Raw genomic sequence first — 18,211 nt, forward strand, 5'->3', positions numbered from 1 at the left:
CGCCGGGGTGGCCCGCGCGCCCCCCGGCCGGCCGTCTGGCCGAGGGGAGGGAGAGCCGGGCTGTGAGGGGAGGGAGGGAGAGCCGGGCCGTGAGGGGAGGGCTCAGGGCCTGCCGGTGCTGCCGCGCTGCACTGAGCTATCGAGGCAATCGGACCGCGTCGCGTTCGCTTTCTTTCAGCCCTCCGAACTGGCAGCAATTAAAGCAATTTTAACACTTGTTGCCGAGACTATTAAAGCGCATTTGGCAACCCCTGTGCAGCATGTCACGTTATGGCACAGACATTTAAGATCACCTGTGTCAACTCAAAAATCACCTTCACTCAGGCGCTGGTAAGTGGCAGTGATGGTGGCAATCATCATAACTGTATTAGTGGCATCATTCATAGGCTTTCATTCTACACACAGGCATAGCTTTGCCCTATTTACATGTTTATTCACATTAACGGTCCTGATACCAAATCACAGAATGGCAAGGGTTGGAAGGGACCTTGGGAAATCATCTAGTCCAACCCCCCTGCTAAAGAAGGTTCACCCAGAGCAGGTTGCACAGGACATCGTCCAGGCGGGCCTTGAATACCTCCAGAGAAGGAGACTCCACAACCCCCCCAGGCAGCCTGTTCCAGTGCTCTGTCACCCTCAAAGTAAAGAACTGTTTCCTCATATTCAGCTGAAACCTCTTATGTTTCAGTTTGTGCCCATTGCCCAATACCCATTATCAGAGGTAAAATTGGAATGCATATATAGGCACCGCCTAGCGCGGGATCAAGAAAAAATTACTGAAGTTGTTCACAGCAGGTAAGAATGCTACACCTGAGCAAAGGCAGCACATCTGGACAAATCAAGCTCACCCAACAGCACGCAGCCATCTACATGGTTGAGAGCTAAACATATACTAGGACCACCTCACAGTGAATTTCACACTAGTGGTGATGAGTGTGCCTGTGCCATGATTTCAGTGAGGCAAACATCTCATTCACTGTAAGGACTTTCAGGACTGTATGGTACTACATTTTCAATGTATGTTTGAGTAGCGAATATACATTTCTTTGAAAAGTATAAACCCACTTTATTTGCCTTTGAAGAAAATAAAGATTAACCAAATAAAAAGCTTTATTTTAGATATAATGATGTATTAAGCCAAAGTCTGTAGTTTTCGGTTCTCAGAAAATTTCTTCAATTCAGTGGAAAAAAGAGGGGACTAGAGTTACAAACTATTAGAGAAGTGGAAATTTTCCCATACTGAAAGGAGGAACTGCCAGGTTACAGTGCATGTTTTCAACAGTTCTTTTATAAAATCTAAAGAAGATATATTTTTCCTTATGATTTAGTATCATTCTATACAGTACAATGTAATTAATTCATTGCCATTAGCAATGACTTAGAATAGATTTGGGATTGGCATAGAAAATACAATTTACTTTTACTGCAGTTGCTTATAGTTTGTTGGCACCTTTTAGGACTGCCGAAGAACGGACTGACTTCACCCACTTGAGCATTATGAACGATCACTGCCTGTGGAGTAATGCTGCAGTGGGGAACATACATCCTTCTCAGCGGGTACTCTTCAATACTCTTCTTTAGAATAGTTTGAGTATGTCAGTCTCCCTTTTCCTCATCAGCACCACAAAGACCCATGCCATGAAAACTTTATTTCATTTGATGGGACCTTTCTTTTAAGTAAGCAAAAGAATGGCAAGGGTTGGAAGGGACCTTGGGATATCATCTAGTCCAACCACCCTGCTAAAGCAGGTTCACCTAGAGCATGCTACACAGGACATTGTCCAGGTGGGCCCTGAAACCCATCTCCAGAGAAGGAGACTCCACAACCCCCCTGAGCAGCCTGTTCCAATGCTCTGTCACCCTCAAAGTAAAGAATTTTTTCCTCAGATTCAACTGAAACCTCTTCTGCTTCAGTTTGTGCCCATTGCCCCTTGTCCTGTTGCTGGGCACCACTGAGAAGAGTCTGGCTCCGTCCTCGTGACATCTGCACTTGAGATATTTGTATGTGTTGATGAGGTCCCCTCTCAATCTTCTTCAGGCTGAACAAGCCCAACTCTCCCAGCCTTTCCTCATAGGGGAGATGCTCCAGTCCCCTTATCATCCTTGTTGCTCTCCTCTGAATTCTCTCTAGCACAAACCCCAGACAAATAAAACAGTAATTTTCTTGATGTGGAACTCTACTCCAGCAGCTCACAAGGAAGAGAAATTCTCTCTTTTGTTTACAAAACATCTGTTCAGTGCGTACTTGCCTGCTTAGATCCCCTCACCCAGCATCCTATTTCAACCTTTAGACAAAGGGCACCACAAAGAACAAGAGGCTGCTTCTTCACAGCCTCTGTTAAGAGTTGAACTCATTTTTGAATCCCTGCAACATTGTGTGTTCTCATGTGGAAGAAAGGGATCTACAGAAGGCTAGCTAATGCTTTGAGCAATTTTCTTCCTTTGTGAATGAATCTAACTGATGAATGAGTATGTGGTATTGAGAAAGTGTGGATCACATATATGTTCATTTCCAAATGTTTGTAGACTTGGGCTTTTAGAAAGAGTACGTTTATTTGGAGAGGAATAGTTGAACCAGCTTGGCAGCAGTAACATTTTAAATTGATGTTGATGATGCGAATATGCACAATTATTAATTTATAAAGTTCTAAAACAAACCTGTTAAATGTGTGATAAAAGTATTATTGAAAATGGGTCCAAAAGGGGAATAACGTGTGGTGAGTTCGTACTGCATTTAGAGAAATTACTGAGAAGGGATTAAAGTACACAATAACACCCATTTCAGAAAAAAAAAAAAATCATCATCAGGATTATGCTTTTTTAACAAAATTTCCTTTGAAAAAGAGATGAAAGCTGATAAGTAATTTATTTAAGCTACCTGAGTATTCACTTGAGGAAGTATGTCCAGTAGTAACTCCTGCTCACACACTTTTCAAACATAAACAAATTACAACCATTGTCATCAACCACTGAAGGGATATAAATATGGCACCTGGTATTTTGTCAGGGACTGAAAAGCATATGCACAAATGACACAGAAATGTAAATTTAAATAGATTCTGCAAAACTGATAAACAATAACAGACATGGTCCACATGTGAAGTTGTAAAGACTAGTAATATGGTATTTTATTGTATTTTCTTTTTTCCTTCTCACATTTGGAAGGTCTGTATTGTGCATTTGTCCTGCAAGCTTAGTCTTAGCACATCCTGTGTGTCTGTCAAGAGAAGTAATGATTCAGCACCAAAATTTTAGAAGGTTTATCAGAAAGATGCTGTAAAACAGATCGTGAAATACCTTGTGAGAAGACAGGCTGGTGACAGCACTAACCCTAATTCTTTATGTATATGAGACAGTATATTGATGAAGTGTTCATAAAAATACTTTAAAAAAAGACAGTCTTTTCAGTTTTTCACTGTGTTCTGAAAATTACTTGAATTGGCAATTAAAAAATATATTAATGTACTAATATGTAATAAAGTATTAATGTATTAGTAATTAATTTACAAACTCACTAATGATAAAAGCATACAATAAAATATCATCCATGTATGCAAAGAGTCAGAAACCTAGACAATGCAAAGCAGCGTAATTCAAGTGGAAGCAATGGAGTTGTGTTCATGTAGGTAACCTTAAGACATGGACTATCGTTTTGTTTAAGGTGGTTATGGCATAAGATAGGAATTTGAAAAGCCACTCTGTTGCCTTGTTGCTGTAATGACACAGCTGTTGTCACTAATTTCTCAACAGTGCATTAATTTGGAATTGCTAAACAGATGTAGTAATCACTGTGCTCATAAGTAACTGAAGGTATCTTATTTAACAAAAACCAGGCCTGTGTTGGCTGCAGCGTGTATTGAACAAATGGCAAGAGTCGTGTTTTGACTGCTGCTGTGATGTTTCTTACACACATTAGGTGATGTGCATGTGATAGCTAGCAGGTGATAGCTACTGTGAGGTCACTGGAAGCTGTTAATTAAAACACAAATACCAGGTTTTCATCTTTTCAGTGTCCTTTTTTATTATTTTCTTTACATTAACAAATTCTCTACTAGCAATCCAGGGAAGTCAGTAGTTCAGAGTTTTTCTAAAGGGTTCACAAGCACCACTATTTACTTCTGAGTAAGTGTTCTAGCAATGTAAAATAAACATGTATGCCTTTACTGTGTCACAAAATATTTACTGTCACCCCACTCACAAAGATGAATATGACTGTTAATCAGAAACAATGTAATACTAATATAAAATTAGTCTAATAATACAACAAGAAAAGAAACACCAACCTCTCTAGGGATTTTCCTAACTAAAGGACAAGAATTCACCATTTTCTAAAGTGATGTGGCAGCTATAAAATCTGAAATATTTATTTTTGGTATACAAAATTTTTTGAAGGAGAACAGTTTTCTGGTGACAGAATACAGTTTGTGACTAGATCCGCTTTCTTGTTTGTGATTACAAAGTTATTTGACTCAAGGTTAATATGTGCTGCTTTAACTGAGAATGTAAAAGTTCTGTAAATGTGAGTAGATAACTGTGGATTACAAACATATATACTATGAAATATTTTCAGGTGAATTAAATGCGTTTTAAAAAATACGCCTAGAATAAAAAAACCAAATGCACCAGAATTCCTGTTAAGAGGTATTTTATTCCAAAATTCTAAATATCAACTCAATACTTACATTTTTTTCAGTTTATCCAATCATAATATTTTGAAATTGTATACATATATAGAAAAATACAACCTAATAAAATCAAATTTGAATTAGGATGAAAAGAATTACTTGAAAAGAAAACCATAGCTTAATAGCTATATATTTGATATAGGTAGAAAATTACTGTGCCACAATACCCACTTTTTTGCAAGATTTATAATTTAATAAAAATAAGGTGTCTTCAAATGTATATTGCTCTCCTTAAATATACCAAAGACCTTTGAAACAAGTTCATAGTTACTGAAAATATTCCCATTTATGTTATAAGTATTTATTACATGATTAATAAACCCAAAATGCAGCACTCCCATTAGTATGTTAGTTTTCTGCTTGTGCAAACAACGCTCTACTGATTTAATGCACGAGCAAAACCAAAAAAGGCAAAAAAATTCTATTATGAAGAAATAAAATGTTACACTTCCAACGTATTTGTATTCCTTCACGGACTAGAAAGGGCCACCTAAACCTGTAAAAGTTTTCTGAAGATTCAAATGCTACATTAAATCTTCAGTTACTTTGCAAAAGCCAAGGGTCAAATTATTCAAACTTAATGCAGAATATCTGGAGAAGGTAACTGCATGGAAGTTTAGATTTCCTGTGTTATATAAAAATTCTATACACTGGAAAAAAGTAGACTGAAATACTAAATACCATAATCACATGAAACAGTAGTAGCACTACAGCCTCAAACCCATTATTGTATAGTCACTAGTCAATTTTTCCACAGTGGACTTAAAGAATATTGTACCAAGTCTCAATAACTCAAGAGTTAGTAATGGATACACTTTAGAATATATATTATGTTTCACCCAATGTGGGTGATCAAAAACTTTCTATACCATTCATTTATCACCTCAATTTAACATACTGGTTTTGTTAATGTCCTTAAAAACATTGACCACCGCAAGTCAGCAAATGCTACATCCCTTCTTAGGTAAACAAAAATAAACAGACGACTTGGCAGTGAACTAGATCTGATCATGTTATATTGCACTTGGGAATTAGAAGCTAGATTCAGTACCAAAGAGTTCAGATCCCACTCAAGTCAATGACAGTTATTAGAGCTCAGCATATAATCATGATCCAAACTGTGGGATTTGTTTGTGATAGGAGGCCACTGCCAACAGAGAACTAATGGGTTCTTCCCATCTCAGAAATAGACAAACAAAATCTCATCTCTTTGCTGTAAGGCTCATCCATGGTCTGCCACCACCTTTTTATTTTTTTTTTTATTTCCATTTTCTTTTTATAAAAATCCTGGGCTTTTTTTCTCATTAACAGCAGTTCAATGCCAGCAGCATTGAACACAAAGGGTCACATTCAAAGCCAGTTGCAATGAATGTCAGGTTTTCTGTGACTTCACTAGACTGTGGAATAGGTCTTAATCTGAACCAAAGCCAGAAAAAGACTAGATTTTCACCAGGGTACTGCTGCTCTGTGACTATTTGTGAGGGTGTAAGAACAAACACTACAGGGCCTATGCCAGGGTAACCAACAGCAAACCCAAACGTTGCAAAAATTAAGTGCAATGTGAGTCCTTCAAATCACCAAGAACATGCTGATTATAGCTGAAATATTTTCAAAATACCCACGAGGGTTTACCCCAAGACTGTTTAAGCATGGACACAAGTTTAGAAACAACTAAATATTAAAATGCTCTGCTTGAAATAAATGTTTTATACTGAAAGAGCATACATCACAAACTTCAAGAAAGTTTCCACAAACAGTATGTGAATCAAAGATCAACATGTAAATCAAAATTTAAAACAGAAAAATGGGACAAAATAAAATTATAAACTTGATACTGATATATGCAAACATTTCCTCAGAGATTTCAACTTACGTTGACAATGTATCCCATATTTGACTTTGCAGTCATGCTTAAACAAAAGCTATCTCCACAATTTGGTAGTTTCTTGAAAGAAATGTAAGCCTATAAATTAGGTTCCTTGCTTTACATTTTCCATATATTGTCAAATATAGTAATAGATAATATGCATTTTGTAATATAAATCACTTTTTAATACTGATCGTGAGTTGCTGCAATAATTGCAAACTGGAGTACTTACAGAATTTCATATTTCATTATAAAAGATATAGCTCTTTTAAAATGTTTTCATTTTCTAAATAATTACATAGCTGTTGGTTTTATATTCATAAAAATATGTTTCTGAAACATAACTCTCAAGAGAGAACAAATTCTCTGTTACTGTACTTGTATTTTTTTAATGCTTGCAGTATGCATCTTATGCACATCAACTTTGACTCAAGGGCATTCATTCCATTCCAAAATACATTTTTTAAAGTTTCTTTGAAAGTTTTAACATCATTGTAATACTTTCTATAAGAATACATCAATACCTGTAAGTCAGTATGAAATTTATACTGACACAAGTACCCATATAGTCTGTAATCTTACTGCTGAACCTAGAATGTGGTATCCTGCACCCCCATTCAGGAAAACATTCTGTTCAGAATCTTCCTGAAGCACAAATGTTACTTTAAACTGAATTTGGGGTGTTATATCTGTGTTCACTAAGTAACCTGTATACTCTACTTACTACTGGGTTTTTTTAACCAAGCTGGGAATTAGTGGACATGGGAGAAGAAACTATTTTCTTTTATTCTCCAGTAGAATTCAAGAAAAGAAAAATCACTTAAATAAGTCTTATTTTATGTAACTTCAATAAATGGAAGAAACTTCCCATAGCTACAGTAGTTGTACCAATAAAATGTACCTTTTTATCCTGAAAAAAAATCAGAAAAATGAGAATTTCCAGTTGCCACAGTAAAATTAAAATGCAGTTATCACTGACATTAACAATGCTACTGTATCTCTTCCATGTGAACTGAAGAGACCTTGATTGTGTTTGAATTTTTTTTTTATTTTCATCTCCTTACAATGCCTAGACATGCAAGTAGTCTAATAAATTTCAAGTCAACATGATGTGTACATGTAATGAAAGCACACATGTAAGAATTAGAGCTATAATCCGTCTGACAGTCTCTTAAACCTCTTAACCTACTAAGATTAAGTCTGGGTAAAAACAATCTCCTTGCATCTAGATAATCAGCTGACAAAGTGTGTGAACCAGAAGCCTGTTTAAGTAACTGAAATTGTGTTTTATAAAAGTCATGTTTTAAGGCCAGGATCAAAGCCTAATTCCTGATTCTTTTCTATATTACTAATAACAATATTAGAAGTAAAGACAAAAATAAAGTGTTGACCACACTGAAGACCTTGAAAATTCAATGAAAGCAGAATTATGCCCTATCCCTTCTCATATAAGCCTACTATATCTAAACAAATTGCCTAAACCAAAAACATGTAAACAGATAAATATGCAAGCCTATATCTGATATACATACTGCCCCCCGCCCCAACTTTGTGCTGGCTCTCTTAATGACTCAAATGCCATCACGGTTCATTGAGTAAGGATGGACTTAACAACGAAAGCCATTTGTGGATCTACAGTTGTGGAAAGGATGCAGAATGAAAATTGAATCAAACTGTTCATTTCAGATAATTCTGGGTTTATTGGGCACTGCAGTATTTATGGGGGAGATACAGTTTTGAACAAAAACCCCAAAATACAAAACCCAACCCAAATAAAACTAGAGTTTTTATCCTTTTAAGAACTTGTCTACATAGAAATCTCACTGGTGTAATTGCAGTAGAAGTCTTCCTTTCTGTATGTGACTGCATACAGGGAGTTTATAATGTAATTTATTCCCTTTATGGAATAAAAAAATCTCATATAAGGCACCTTTGTAACAGTTTAAGTATGTCCACTCTTAAGATTTGCGCAACAGTTACACGTGGTTGCAAGCCAAAGTACCTCCTAATTTGCAGTTACATGTCTACTGAAACGCATATAGACAATGTTCTCTCCCAAGTATAAGCTTCACTTTACCACACCAATGTGGAGGGAAATAAGCTAAGGATTATGTAAACCCATGGCTTTAAACCACTGAACTTTTGGTATGTTTAAAAAACAACAATGAAACAAAATATTTAGTGTCTTTTCTGGTAATGAAATGTATTGAACATAATGAAATGCATCCTGCAATGAAATGTCTTTTGCGCAATGAAACATACAATGAATGAATGAAATGAAACAAGCCAAATCAACGTTCTTTTTTCAAACCCTTTTGCATTGCCAGCTATACTCCGCTTCATTTGGCAAGCTCACTGTTCTCTTAGGGCAGGTGGCAAGGCAGGCATGAATGTGGCTAAAGTACTGATGTAATCTAGATATGTTTGGCTGGCAGATAGTCTTAGTTTAAACTGTCCCTATATTACTCCACCCTGCACTTGGACATGGTCAACCACAGAATGCGAGAATTAACAACAGCTTCCATACAGTGCATCAGGTAGCCTGTCACAAAGTATTCCCTCCTTTGTTTTGCCAGAAACTGAAATTCAACCTGAGTAATATACAGACTTCACTTCAAACCCTGTGCAAGTTTGATTTATGTACGTAAAGGCTATGGATTTTCTCATCAGACATGATGTTGGGCTATGGCTGCCAACAGACTTGTGTCTGGCAGTACCTGAATGGGTCCACACTGCCAAGAAATCTGTGGAACACCTGGATCCTGTTCCATGGAAATACACAGCAAAGTCTTTGGATCTTGCCCTGAATCTTTTCACTAGGTCCCATAGAAAGTACATCATCCCCAGCTTTCTACCGCTCACTTCCATTTCTGTAGGCTCAATTCCTACAGTGAGATACCTAGGACCTGGAGAACAGTATTTGTAAAATCTAGAGAGAAACCACAAGACAAATGACTGAGCAGGAAGGGGAACAGGCATGCAGAATAGGTATCAGATGTGAATGATTCCACAGCATAATCTCTTTCATATTTTTTGAGCAAGAGGAAAATCAGCAGAATTAATGGATCAAAGAATATTCTTCAGTTTTGTAAAACAAGCTATGTTCCTTTTTTTTTGTGCAACTAGTTTTCAAGAACTCTGAAATGAAATGTAGTGTACTCCAACAAAAATCAATCAAAACTAAACGTGTAATCCAGCAAGTATCTATGGAAGCTGTTGGCTTCAAGAGCAAACACAGAATCTGTGTAACAATTAATGTAAAGTCAGTCCGTGAATCAAAAAAGGTGTCTCCTACATCCCGATACGCAAAATCATAGCACTACATATTGCTTAATTTTTTCACACGCAAATCAGTGCAGATGTGTTAGTCACATGTATGAACGTAATTAATACAAAAAGGAGGATTTAAATATATTGCTCTTATTTTGTACATGCTGATACCTTCCGAGACCAGCACCTTTGCAGTCATTAAGTGTTTTTTCCGTAAGGGGGAAACCAATATTCGTAACCACGATGTAGGCATTTTAAAATTTCAGAATGTCTTACAGATAAAACTCTGCTTAAGCTTCTGATGTTCCTTCCCCATTCTCATGCGGTTGCAGTTGTTCTCTTTCTTGTTCTTCCTGAGGTGGTCTCACACGTTTGAAAAAGCCCATCTGTGATTCAGAGAACAATAAAGAAATTGCGTTGTGATTTTCAAAACATACACACATCCTTTCTCTCCCCTTCTTGATCAGATCTTAACCGATGAGTTATTTGATTTTTTCCCCTCCTACTCTCTTTTTCATTGTTTTTGATCACCAAAGCCAATAAATATCAGCTAAAAAATTAAACTAATTCAGCACAATCACAGATATCCTTTTTTATTCAATTTCTTCCTGACAAAGATGAGAAGTTTTTACAGTTATCCAAAAACTTAACTGATTCAGATGATTAGGGGACCAAGGTATTTCTGCAAGCTGCTGGTACTGTTTGAAGTAATACATCACTAATAGGGAAAAGAAAACAATGCAAAATCCCAAATACAGTACTTACCCTGTACATAACAAACACTAGGACAGCCAAGAGCAATAATCCTGCTAGGACTGCCAAAATTATAACCCACACTGGCACAGGCATAGGCTGTGGTTGAATGCCCCATGTAATATTTGTAGTAACCTAATAGAAAAACACAATAAATCACACTTTGCACAGCAGTGACACGCTGAGTTCATTCATGCAGTTCAAGCCTTTATATATCTTTTACTCCACAGTGTTTAATCTTAATCCAGAATAAATTACTTTTTCTCTCCAATGCAAGTAAACAGCTATAGATTAATTGTGACATAAAGGCTTCACTGACCCAAATTTAATAGGATTTTAAAATTAAATAAAAACAGCGCTTTGGGAGTTTGGTGGGGTTTTTTTGTCTTGTTGGTTTTGGGTTTTTGCCATCAATCATACCATGGCAACATATATTCTGTAATGCTTGATGATTTTCAGAAATCCAGAAATTTGGGGAATTAGAGAAAAATAATTCAGAGCTTTTCCTTTTTTTCTTAAAAGGCAGTATTCCTTGAAACAAAAATCAACTCCACAAGGTTTAGGAGAGAAAAACCAGTTAATAATAGGCATTAGAAACCATACTGAAAAATAAATCAGTCACAATCCTTTTCAACCCCTTTCTTAAGATCTTTTATACCATAGTGCCTACCAAAACCTTTCAATTTGGCAGCCCAAATAAATGGCCTGTATCTTCCTTTCTGTTTGTACCCCGTCTCCTTTCTCTTTGAAACCCTCTAGGGCACAGATGGTCTTTTTGTTCCACATTCACATAGTACTTCATATAATATAATAAAGGTTCATTATTCAAGCTCTACTACAGTAGCACTACTAAAGTAGAAGACAATTTTAATGTAATTCTTTAACAACAATGGCATTAACGAGAACATTAGGACTATTCACTGTCATTTTTTAAATTTTCAGTTTAGTCTTTAAAGCTACAAGTATTGTTAACGCTAGTTTTAGGACAAAAATTTTTGTTTTACCCTCAATTGTATGTGTATAACTGAAATTAATATATGAACTAAATATTTGATAAAATTACAATTATACCAAGCCACAAAAAAAGCTACTCAACAATCATTGGTTTTATATTAATTTCAAAGTAATTATGTATGGTATCTCAAGCTGGATGTAAATTACTTACTACTGTAGAATTGTGGATATCTTCAAAGGAAAGGTTCTTATAAGGGAACTCTATTACACTGAAAGAAGCAGATGATTTGAGAGAATAGGAGTGATTCTGATTTTCTTTCTGTGTAAGAAAAAACAAAATTAGTATTGCATGTGGATACAAAAATCATTTCAGAAGCAGGGACAGAATATTCACAGTTACTCACATTCATGAAAGTTTGGGTCCAAAGGCGTGATTTTAAATACAATATCGCACTCTTTCCCCTTTCCAGGTGGCCAACTTGACAGACTATCTTTAAACAATCAGCATTTCCACAGCCCTGCATATAAAAATAGGAATGATATTCCAAATATGAAAATATTTGAAAAGTCGTTAACGGCATTACTTTATTCATACACATCCTTTATTTTCCTCTTCTCCTGGCAAAGCACCATAAATGGTTCAAATATATTAAATAACCCCCAATATTGAATAATTACTTATAGTGAGTGTCCCATAAGTTTGCACTCAGAAAAATATTATGTGAGCCACTTGGATCCCAAAGGTGAAGCAGCTGGCAGTAGCCTTAAGGTATGTCCTTTATGTACATACATCGGAAAAAAATGACAGGGGTGGGGTGGGGTATGGGGCAGTTTCTGGTCAATTCGCATTACCGTTCTCCACATGTTTTTTGATAGCAAAACTCATGCCAATTAACTGCACTTAGTGCCAACAAAATACACTTTGTTGCATTCAATGGAAGTCTTCAAACTTGACTGACTCACCTAATCTATAAGTCGTACTTAGGACTACAGAAGTTCAACTGGCCTTTCTCAACCACATTTCCATTAAAATCCATCAGATAACATTGATGCTAAACCATCAGTATTTCAAGAAGGAAGCAGAGCAAAACAAGGCTTCATTTTATAATTGTAATTTTAACTGTACTATAAATAAAAGCACTACAGTGTAGGTATATCTGCCAGTGTAAGTACAACTCAATAAAATTATTATGAATACTTGGGAAAATCTGGTGAAAAATGAGCTCTTCAAAAAATGAAAACAAAAGGCCTTCAGAACTGCATTTATAAGATACTGAAGAATATTTTAGCTTATATCTAAAAAAATAAAGTAACTTTTCTCACCATAAAATAAGAAATTAATTCCTATTTCCACTTTCTTTGCTCTGCCCTTTTTTTGTCTTCTCCAAAGCCTAACTATTTCTGGAATCAGGGTTTTACTGCCTTAGTCCCACTGGTCCTATCTTACCTCCCAAGCATTTCTCTCAGCTGCCTGCCTGTCCTGCCTTGCCCAAAGCAGGCATAGGTTCATTTCTGGCAGTGCAGTTACAAAGACAGTGATACAGTAACGTATGTACTTCATATTACAGATTATTGACAATCTTGTTTAGAAGGGCAGGTCCTCCATGTGTCTGACTGCAGAATGTCTGCTGCTTAGCTAGGAAACACGTATTGTGAAATGAACTGTAATTTGTAGCAAAGATGACTGCAGCACTCACCCACTTCCTCTCAGTTACCCTATTTTACCAGCTGTCCTCCTATGAAGTACTGATTTTCAAATTCAGAGAATAGCACAATATAGAAGACTGACACTGAATGAACTGCCCAACTTGACCTTTGTTTTTAAGGACTTACAACAGCACAAAACTGTAGGCATATGCTTCACGAGCTGACTACCCTGAGGGAAACTGATACACATCGGAAAAAAACCCAAACCAACCAATCAAAACCACTCTAGAGCATATGACTTTTTTGTCTATTACCCATTTAAATACAGAACATGGATTTTCTGAAATGATTCTTCATCTCACGGAGCTTTCATCTTCAGTGTAAGAAAACTGAAAATATTATCAACATATCAATCCTGAGACCTTACCAATGTATGCACATCTCCTTCAATGGCAGTTATATCCCTTCGACTGATACGATGATCACGATTATCTTCTCTGCTAAGTGTTTCATTCTTATCATCATCTTTAGAAGCAGAAATCTAGGAAACCCAAATAATAAGTAATTCTTACATTTAAATATGTGCAGACTTCAAAGCTAAGGTCAAGAAAATATATAACTAATAAGGTTTCTCTCTTTCTATCCTAGCTATTCTTCGGAACCTGGTTTTACCTACAGCTGTAATTAAAATGTTACTCCTGCCTTTTCTAGATCACTGATGCAAATTTCTACTAAGAACTAACACAGAGATCGAGCATCTTAATTCTTTAACTCAAACCTTTTTCATGAATAGGAAAAAAAATACTCTTATACTCCAAAAATAATTCAGTTTTGCAAGCTTTTATTAAAGGTTTTTCTTCAACATTTCACTTTTTAACTCTGAAAAAATAGCACTAGTATGGTGCTGGTATAGCACATACCACTCTACATGTGTACATGTGTCCAGACATGCACAAAAACCTTTTTAGGAGGGGCTTGAAAAAATATAGAGTGGGTTTAATAAATTATTTCAGTAATCCCTTAGAAATTCCCAATATAAAATTGCACATGTACATATGGGACTATGCAGAGCTATGCTACTTGTCCTCTACATAACAATTTTATATGAGAAAATTTTCAAGAGTTGTAAAAAATACATTATTACAAATGGTATAGCAAAAGCACTGGAAATTTGTATTTATATATTCGCTAAAGCTGCTTTCTGATTATCAAAGATATGTGAGTACTTTTTGTTGTTCTATACACTGAATATCTTCCCTTAGTCTTTTTATACATATGTTTGCTTAAATTCTTCTAGAACTAATATAGTGATTTTTACTACTCTCCACTCGCAATCAAACTTGCTGGTTTTCATCTGGTGTTTCTTTGTCTAGCCCAATCTAGGAAAAAGCAGTTTCTTCTGCTCTGTGCTCTGCAAACCGCATGTTTTGCTGGCAGTGACAGCATGCTTTTAAGCCCCACTTGAAACACCCCTATTGACCTCTGTGGCATTTGGATGAGGGCCTAGATAAATAAGCTAGTAATAGAAATAAAACCCAGAAAATTTACATAAACAGCCCAGAAGCATCTGGAATGTTTTTGTTCACAACCACATTCAATATAATTCCATTGCTTTGGACTTCGAATTCATAAAGTACAGTCTCAAGAAAAAAGCCAAAAAGAAACAAGACGAATTTATCTTTGGGTTGACTATCTATTATCTACCTTTTATTTCACCTGCTATATGCATTGATAAGTAATATCAAACAGTGCAGTTTTGTTCCTCAGCCACAGATGAAAACTTAGCTCAGTGTTAGGTATCCTCAGGGATTTGGGTATTTTGAGTATGCTTCCAAAACAAACAAACATACTTCATTCCACTCAAAAGGGAAGTCCTGCTTACCTTAATTTTCAGTGGATTGATTTCCATATCTGAAGTGCAGTTCATGGGACCATCAATTTCATACTGAACAATATACAGCAGCGTGTAGTTTTTGTATTTGTAAGGCCACTGCAGAGTCATCATCACCTTGCTGAATGCACTTGGACCATTGTTTCTCAGCTGATTATGAAAATAAAGTTAACAGATGTAAAAAAACCCAAAGCTGCCTTCTTTGTTAATGTGTATATAGCTGTTATTTTATATTTGAGCCATAAATGATACTGCTGCTACCCCTACCCCCAACCACTTATGGCAATAGAATCAACAACTTTACCTAAAAATTGTAGCTAAACTTCAGTCTCCCCACAGGCAAAACTTAAAATTACTTCTGTAATTTGATAAAAATTACTTTGAAAAAAAGTTAAATGGCACTAGGGCTTTTGCCCTAGTATTTTTTTCCTTGAAAAAAAAGGGGTTTTTTTGTAGTCTATTGCAAGAGTCACAGCCACTGTACATGTCTCAGCCAAGATACTCTGAGCAGATACATACACCCATTAAGTTTCATTAGATAAATGGTCTCTCAAGCTCTAAAACAACTTTAAACTATTCTTATTCATGCAGCTCTCTCAGTAAGTTTTGTTTAATTAATCTAGATTAAAGTTGTGATCATTCGTTTAAGGAAATTTTAAATACTTAAAATTTTTCAAGGCAAAAGACTTTACAATGATGACTCACAACCATTGGAATACAAATGAGGGTACTGAATAATTTACAGCCATGAGTAATTTTCTGAGTTCAAGTTACTTTGCATGTTTTATCTAGATTTCAAAGGGCTAGAAAATAAAATGTGTAATGATGCAAAAAAAATCAGCCTCTTCTATTTGGCCACTCGTATTACACTAATTGCAGGCATTCCAACCCTTCTTGCAGATACCAGTTTTTGAATAAGCATTAAAAAAAATAAAATCTTTGTTTCCATGCAAGAACAAAATGAAGAAAAAAATTATAATTTACTCCAAAGAAAATTTACACTGAAGGATTTCTTTTCATTTATCACAGAACTGTATAATTGAAATTAGTAGTAATTGCATACTTCATAGATATGCTGAACTAGAGGCCCAATATCGTCTTCTGTTTCTGGATTCTCCTTTGGCTGCCAATTTGCAATAGGAAGGAATATGTGATCAGGAGACGACACACTAAACAGCAGAGAAAACAAGTCGTTATTACAAAGTACGGAATGATAAACGTAAATTGTCTAGAACATCTGAAAAAAATCAACATACTTAAAATACAATCTCCAATTTCTCATCCTCTGTATATAAAAACAGAACAGAGGTTGAGTGGCTTGTATATTAAATGTTTTCTTCTCTACATGAAAAGATGAATGTTGTCTTTAGAAAAAAATTTTTTTCCTGTCCTAAACTTTGGATTCATCCTGCAACATCAAGTAAACCATTTATAGAATTAAGATACATACATGTCATCCAAAAGACACAAAGTGTGAAATACTTTGAAAATGAGAAATATTGACAATGTAGAGACTTATCAGTACAGTCATAAGAATCATGCAGCATGCTCTGAAAACAGTGAAGCTAGCAATAATGATTTCATCACACCCCCACCTCTCAGATACTAAAAATTAAATCACAAGAATGAATGTAGTAGAAATTTTTAAAAATTATGACTCGGGAATCTTCATTAACTGGCTAAGCAAGAGGACTGTATAGCTCTTAGGTGTGAAGTATAGATTTCTGGTAAGCAGAAGTAACAGGTAATGGAGTCATTACAATATTAATATGGTGCTTAAGACTGAAGAAGGTGAGGGCATTGCAAACTTAGCTTCAATAGGATTTTCAACTTTGGTTTTAGAAAAGGGTTCAAGGATTTTCGGATGAAAACCCACTCAGTTTGTGGAGAAGGAAAGTGACCTGGAGAATTGTGTGCAACTGGAAAAGTGAATGGTGATTTTTTTTTTTCATCTTGTAAAAGAACCTCTAGTAATAGAGGCACAACATTCCTTTTTGGAATTCATTGTGTAGTTATTTAGAATTACTTAAGATCTGATGGTCTAAATGGTGGCTATTTTCTTTATGATTAAAGATTCCCTAAGGCTTCCTGAAAACTTACTCAGACCTGAAAGAAAGTTCATTGAATATAAAGAAGCAAACATGCAAAACTCATTTTGGAAAGACATTTATTAAATAGTATCAATACTTACCCTCTAATTTCAACAGCTGCTAAAATAGCAAGGTCAGCCTGATAGAATTCTACTGGACTTACATTGTCATACAGGTTGGAACTGCAGAGAGAAAAAAAAAAAAGGTGATTCCTTAAATGAAATAAGTTAAGTATTTAGAAAAAAAAACAATGTATGTAACACCATAACATGACTCCTGAGCCACTGTAGGAAAGCATATTTACTGAAACTAAGGAGCAGATTCCAGCAAGTTCTCACTTAAATGCATGACAGTGCTGCCCTCAGCACAGTTTGGAGGTCCCTCAGCAGGGAGAAGTCAATGAAGGACACAAAGCTAATTCTGACTCTGTTCCTTAGCTACCGCATGGAAGAAAATTCAAATGCCAGCACTGTGGGATAATATGAACTATATAGCCAGCAGAGCCTTAAGTTCCACTTTAGGACATCTGTTTTGCTTAGGAACTTGTTGGCCTCAAACTAGTCCCAGGGCAAAAAAGTATGCTAGGGCTACTTTTACCTACCCCTCTTCACCATGTTTAAACCAGTAAATGAATACAGTTAACATCCGATTCCTACACTTCAGATAGACCAAGAGATGACAGATATTAAGGCATGTAGAGTTATACATAAAATTTCTTTGGACTTTCTTTGTAAATAGAAAGAAATGCAGAGAACTCCCCTAGACCCCTCAAAGTGAAGCTGGGAACAGAATCATGACCTCCTTAGACACATCTGATTATTCTGTCTACCTAACCAATTTACTTCAGAGATATCATCTTAAATTCTCTAATTATTCTTCACTGCTGCTGTAATCAAAACATATATGCAACAGTGTTTTCTTACCGACCTGTAAATAGCTCATTATTTCAGAGACTAGGGTTGTTCTTCTAGGAATTGTGCCAGCTTTGGAAATCTAGCTTTGTGAGTTTAAGACAACTAATGCGATCTTTAAAACCTCTTTAAGATAATACCTC

General features: G+C 35.8%; 1 protein-coding gene across 1 annotated transcript in view; it reads right to left on the bottom strand.

The window, feature by feature from the left end:
* Positions 1-9,679: 9,679 nt before the first annotated feature.
* Positions 9,680-18,211, bottom strand: part of ITGAV (integrin subunit alpha V) — a gene marked incomplete at its 5' end in the record, with an annotated part of 56,264 nt that continues 47,732 nt past the window's right edge. The window contains 8 exons of the mRNA XM_035899123.1: positions 9,680-10,208; positions 10,588-10,710; positions 11,741-11,848; positions 11,934-12,047; positions 13,604-13,717; positions 15,059-15,217; positions 16,131-16,236; positions 17,259-17,339. Coding sequence (XP_035755016.1) covers positions 10,113-10,208; positions 10,588-10,710; positions 11,741-11,848; positions 11,934-12,047; positions 13,604-13,717; positions 15,059-15,217; positions 16,131-16,236; positions 17,259-17,339 — 901 coding nt within the window. The remainder of the gene's footprint in view (positions 10,209-10,587; positions 10,711-11,740; positions 11,849-11,933; positions 12,048-13,603; positions 13,718-15,058; positions 15,218-16,130; positions 16,237-17,258; positions 17,340-18,211) is intronic.

This window comes from Egretta garzetta, unplaced genomic scaffold (genome assembly GCF_000687185.1).
Source record: "Egretta garzetta isolate BGI_Z169 unplaced genomic scaffold, ASM68718v1 scaffold297, whole genome shotgun sequence".
NCBI classification, from domain to species: Eukaryota; Metazoa; Chordata; class Aves; order Pelecaniformes; family Ardeidae; genus Egretta; species Egretta garzetta.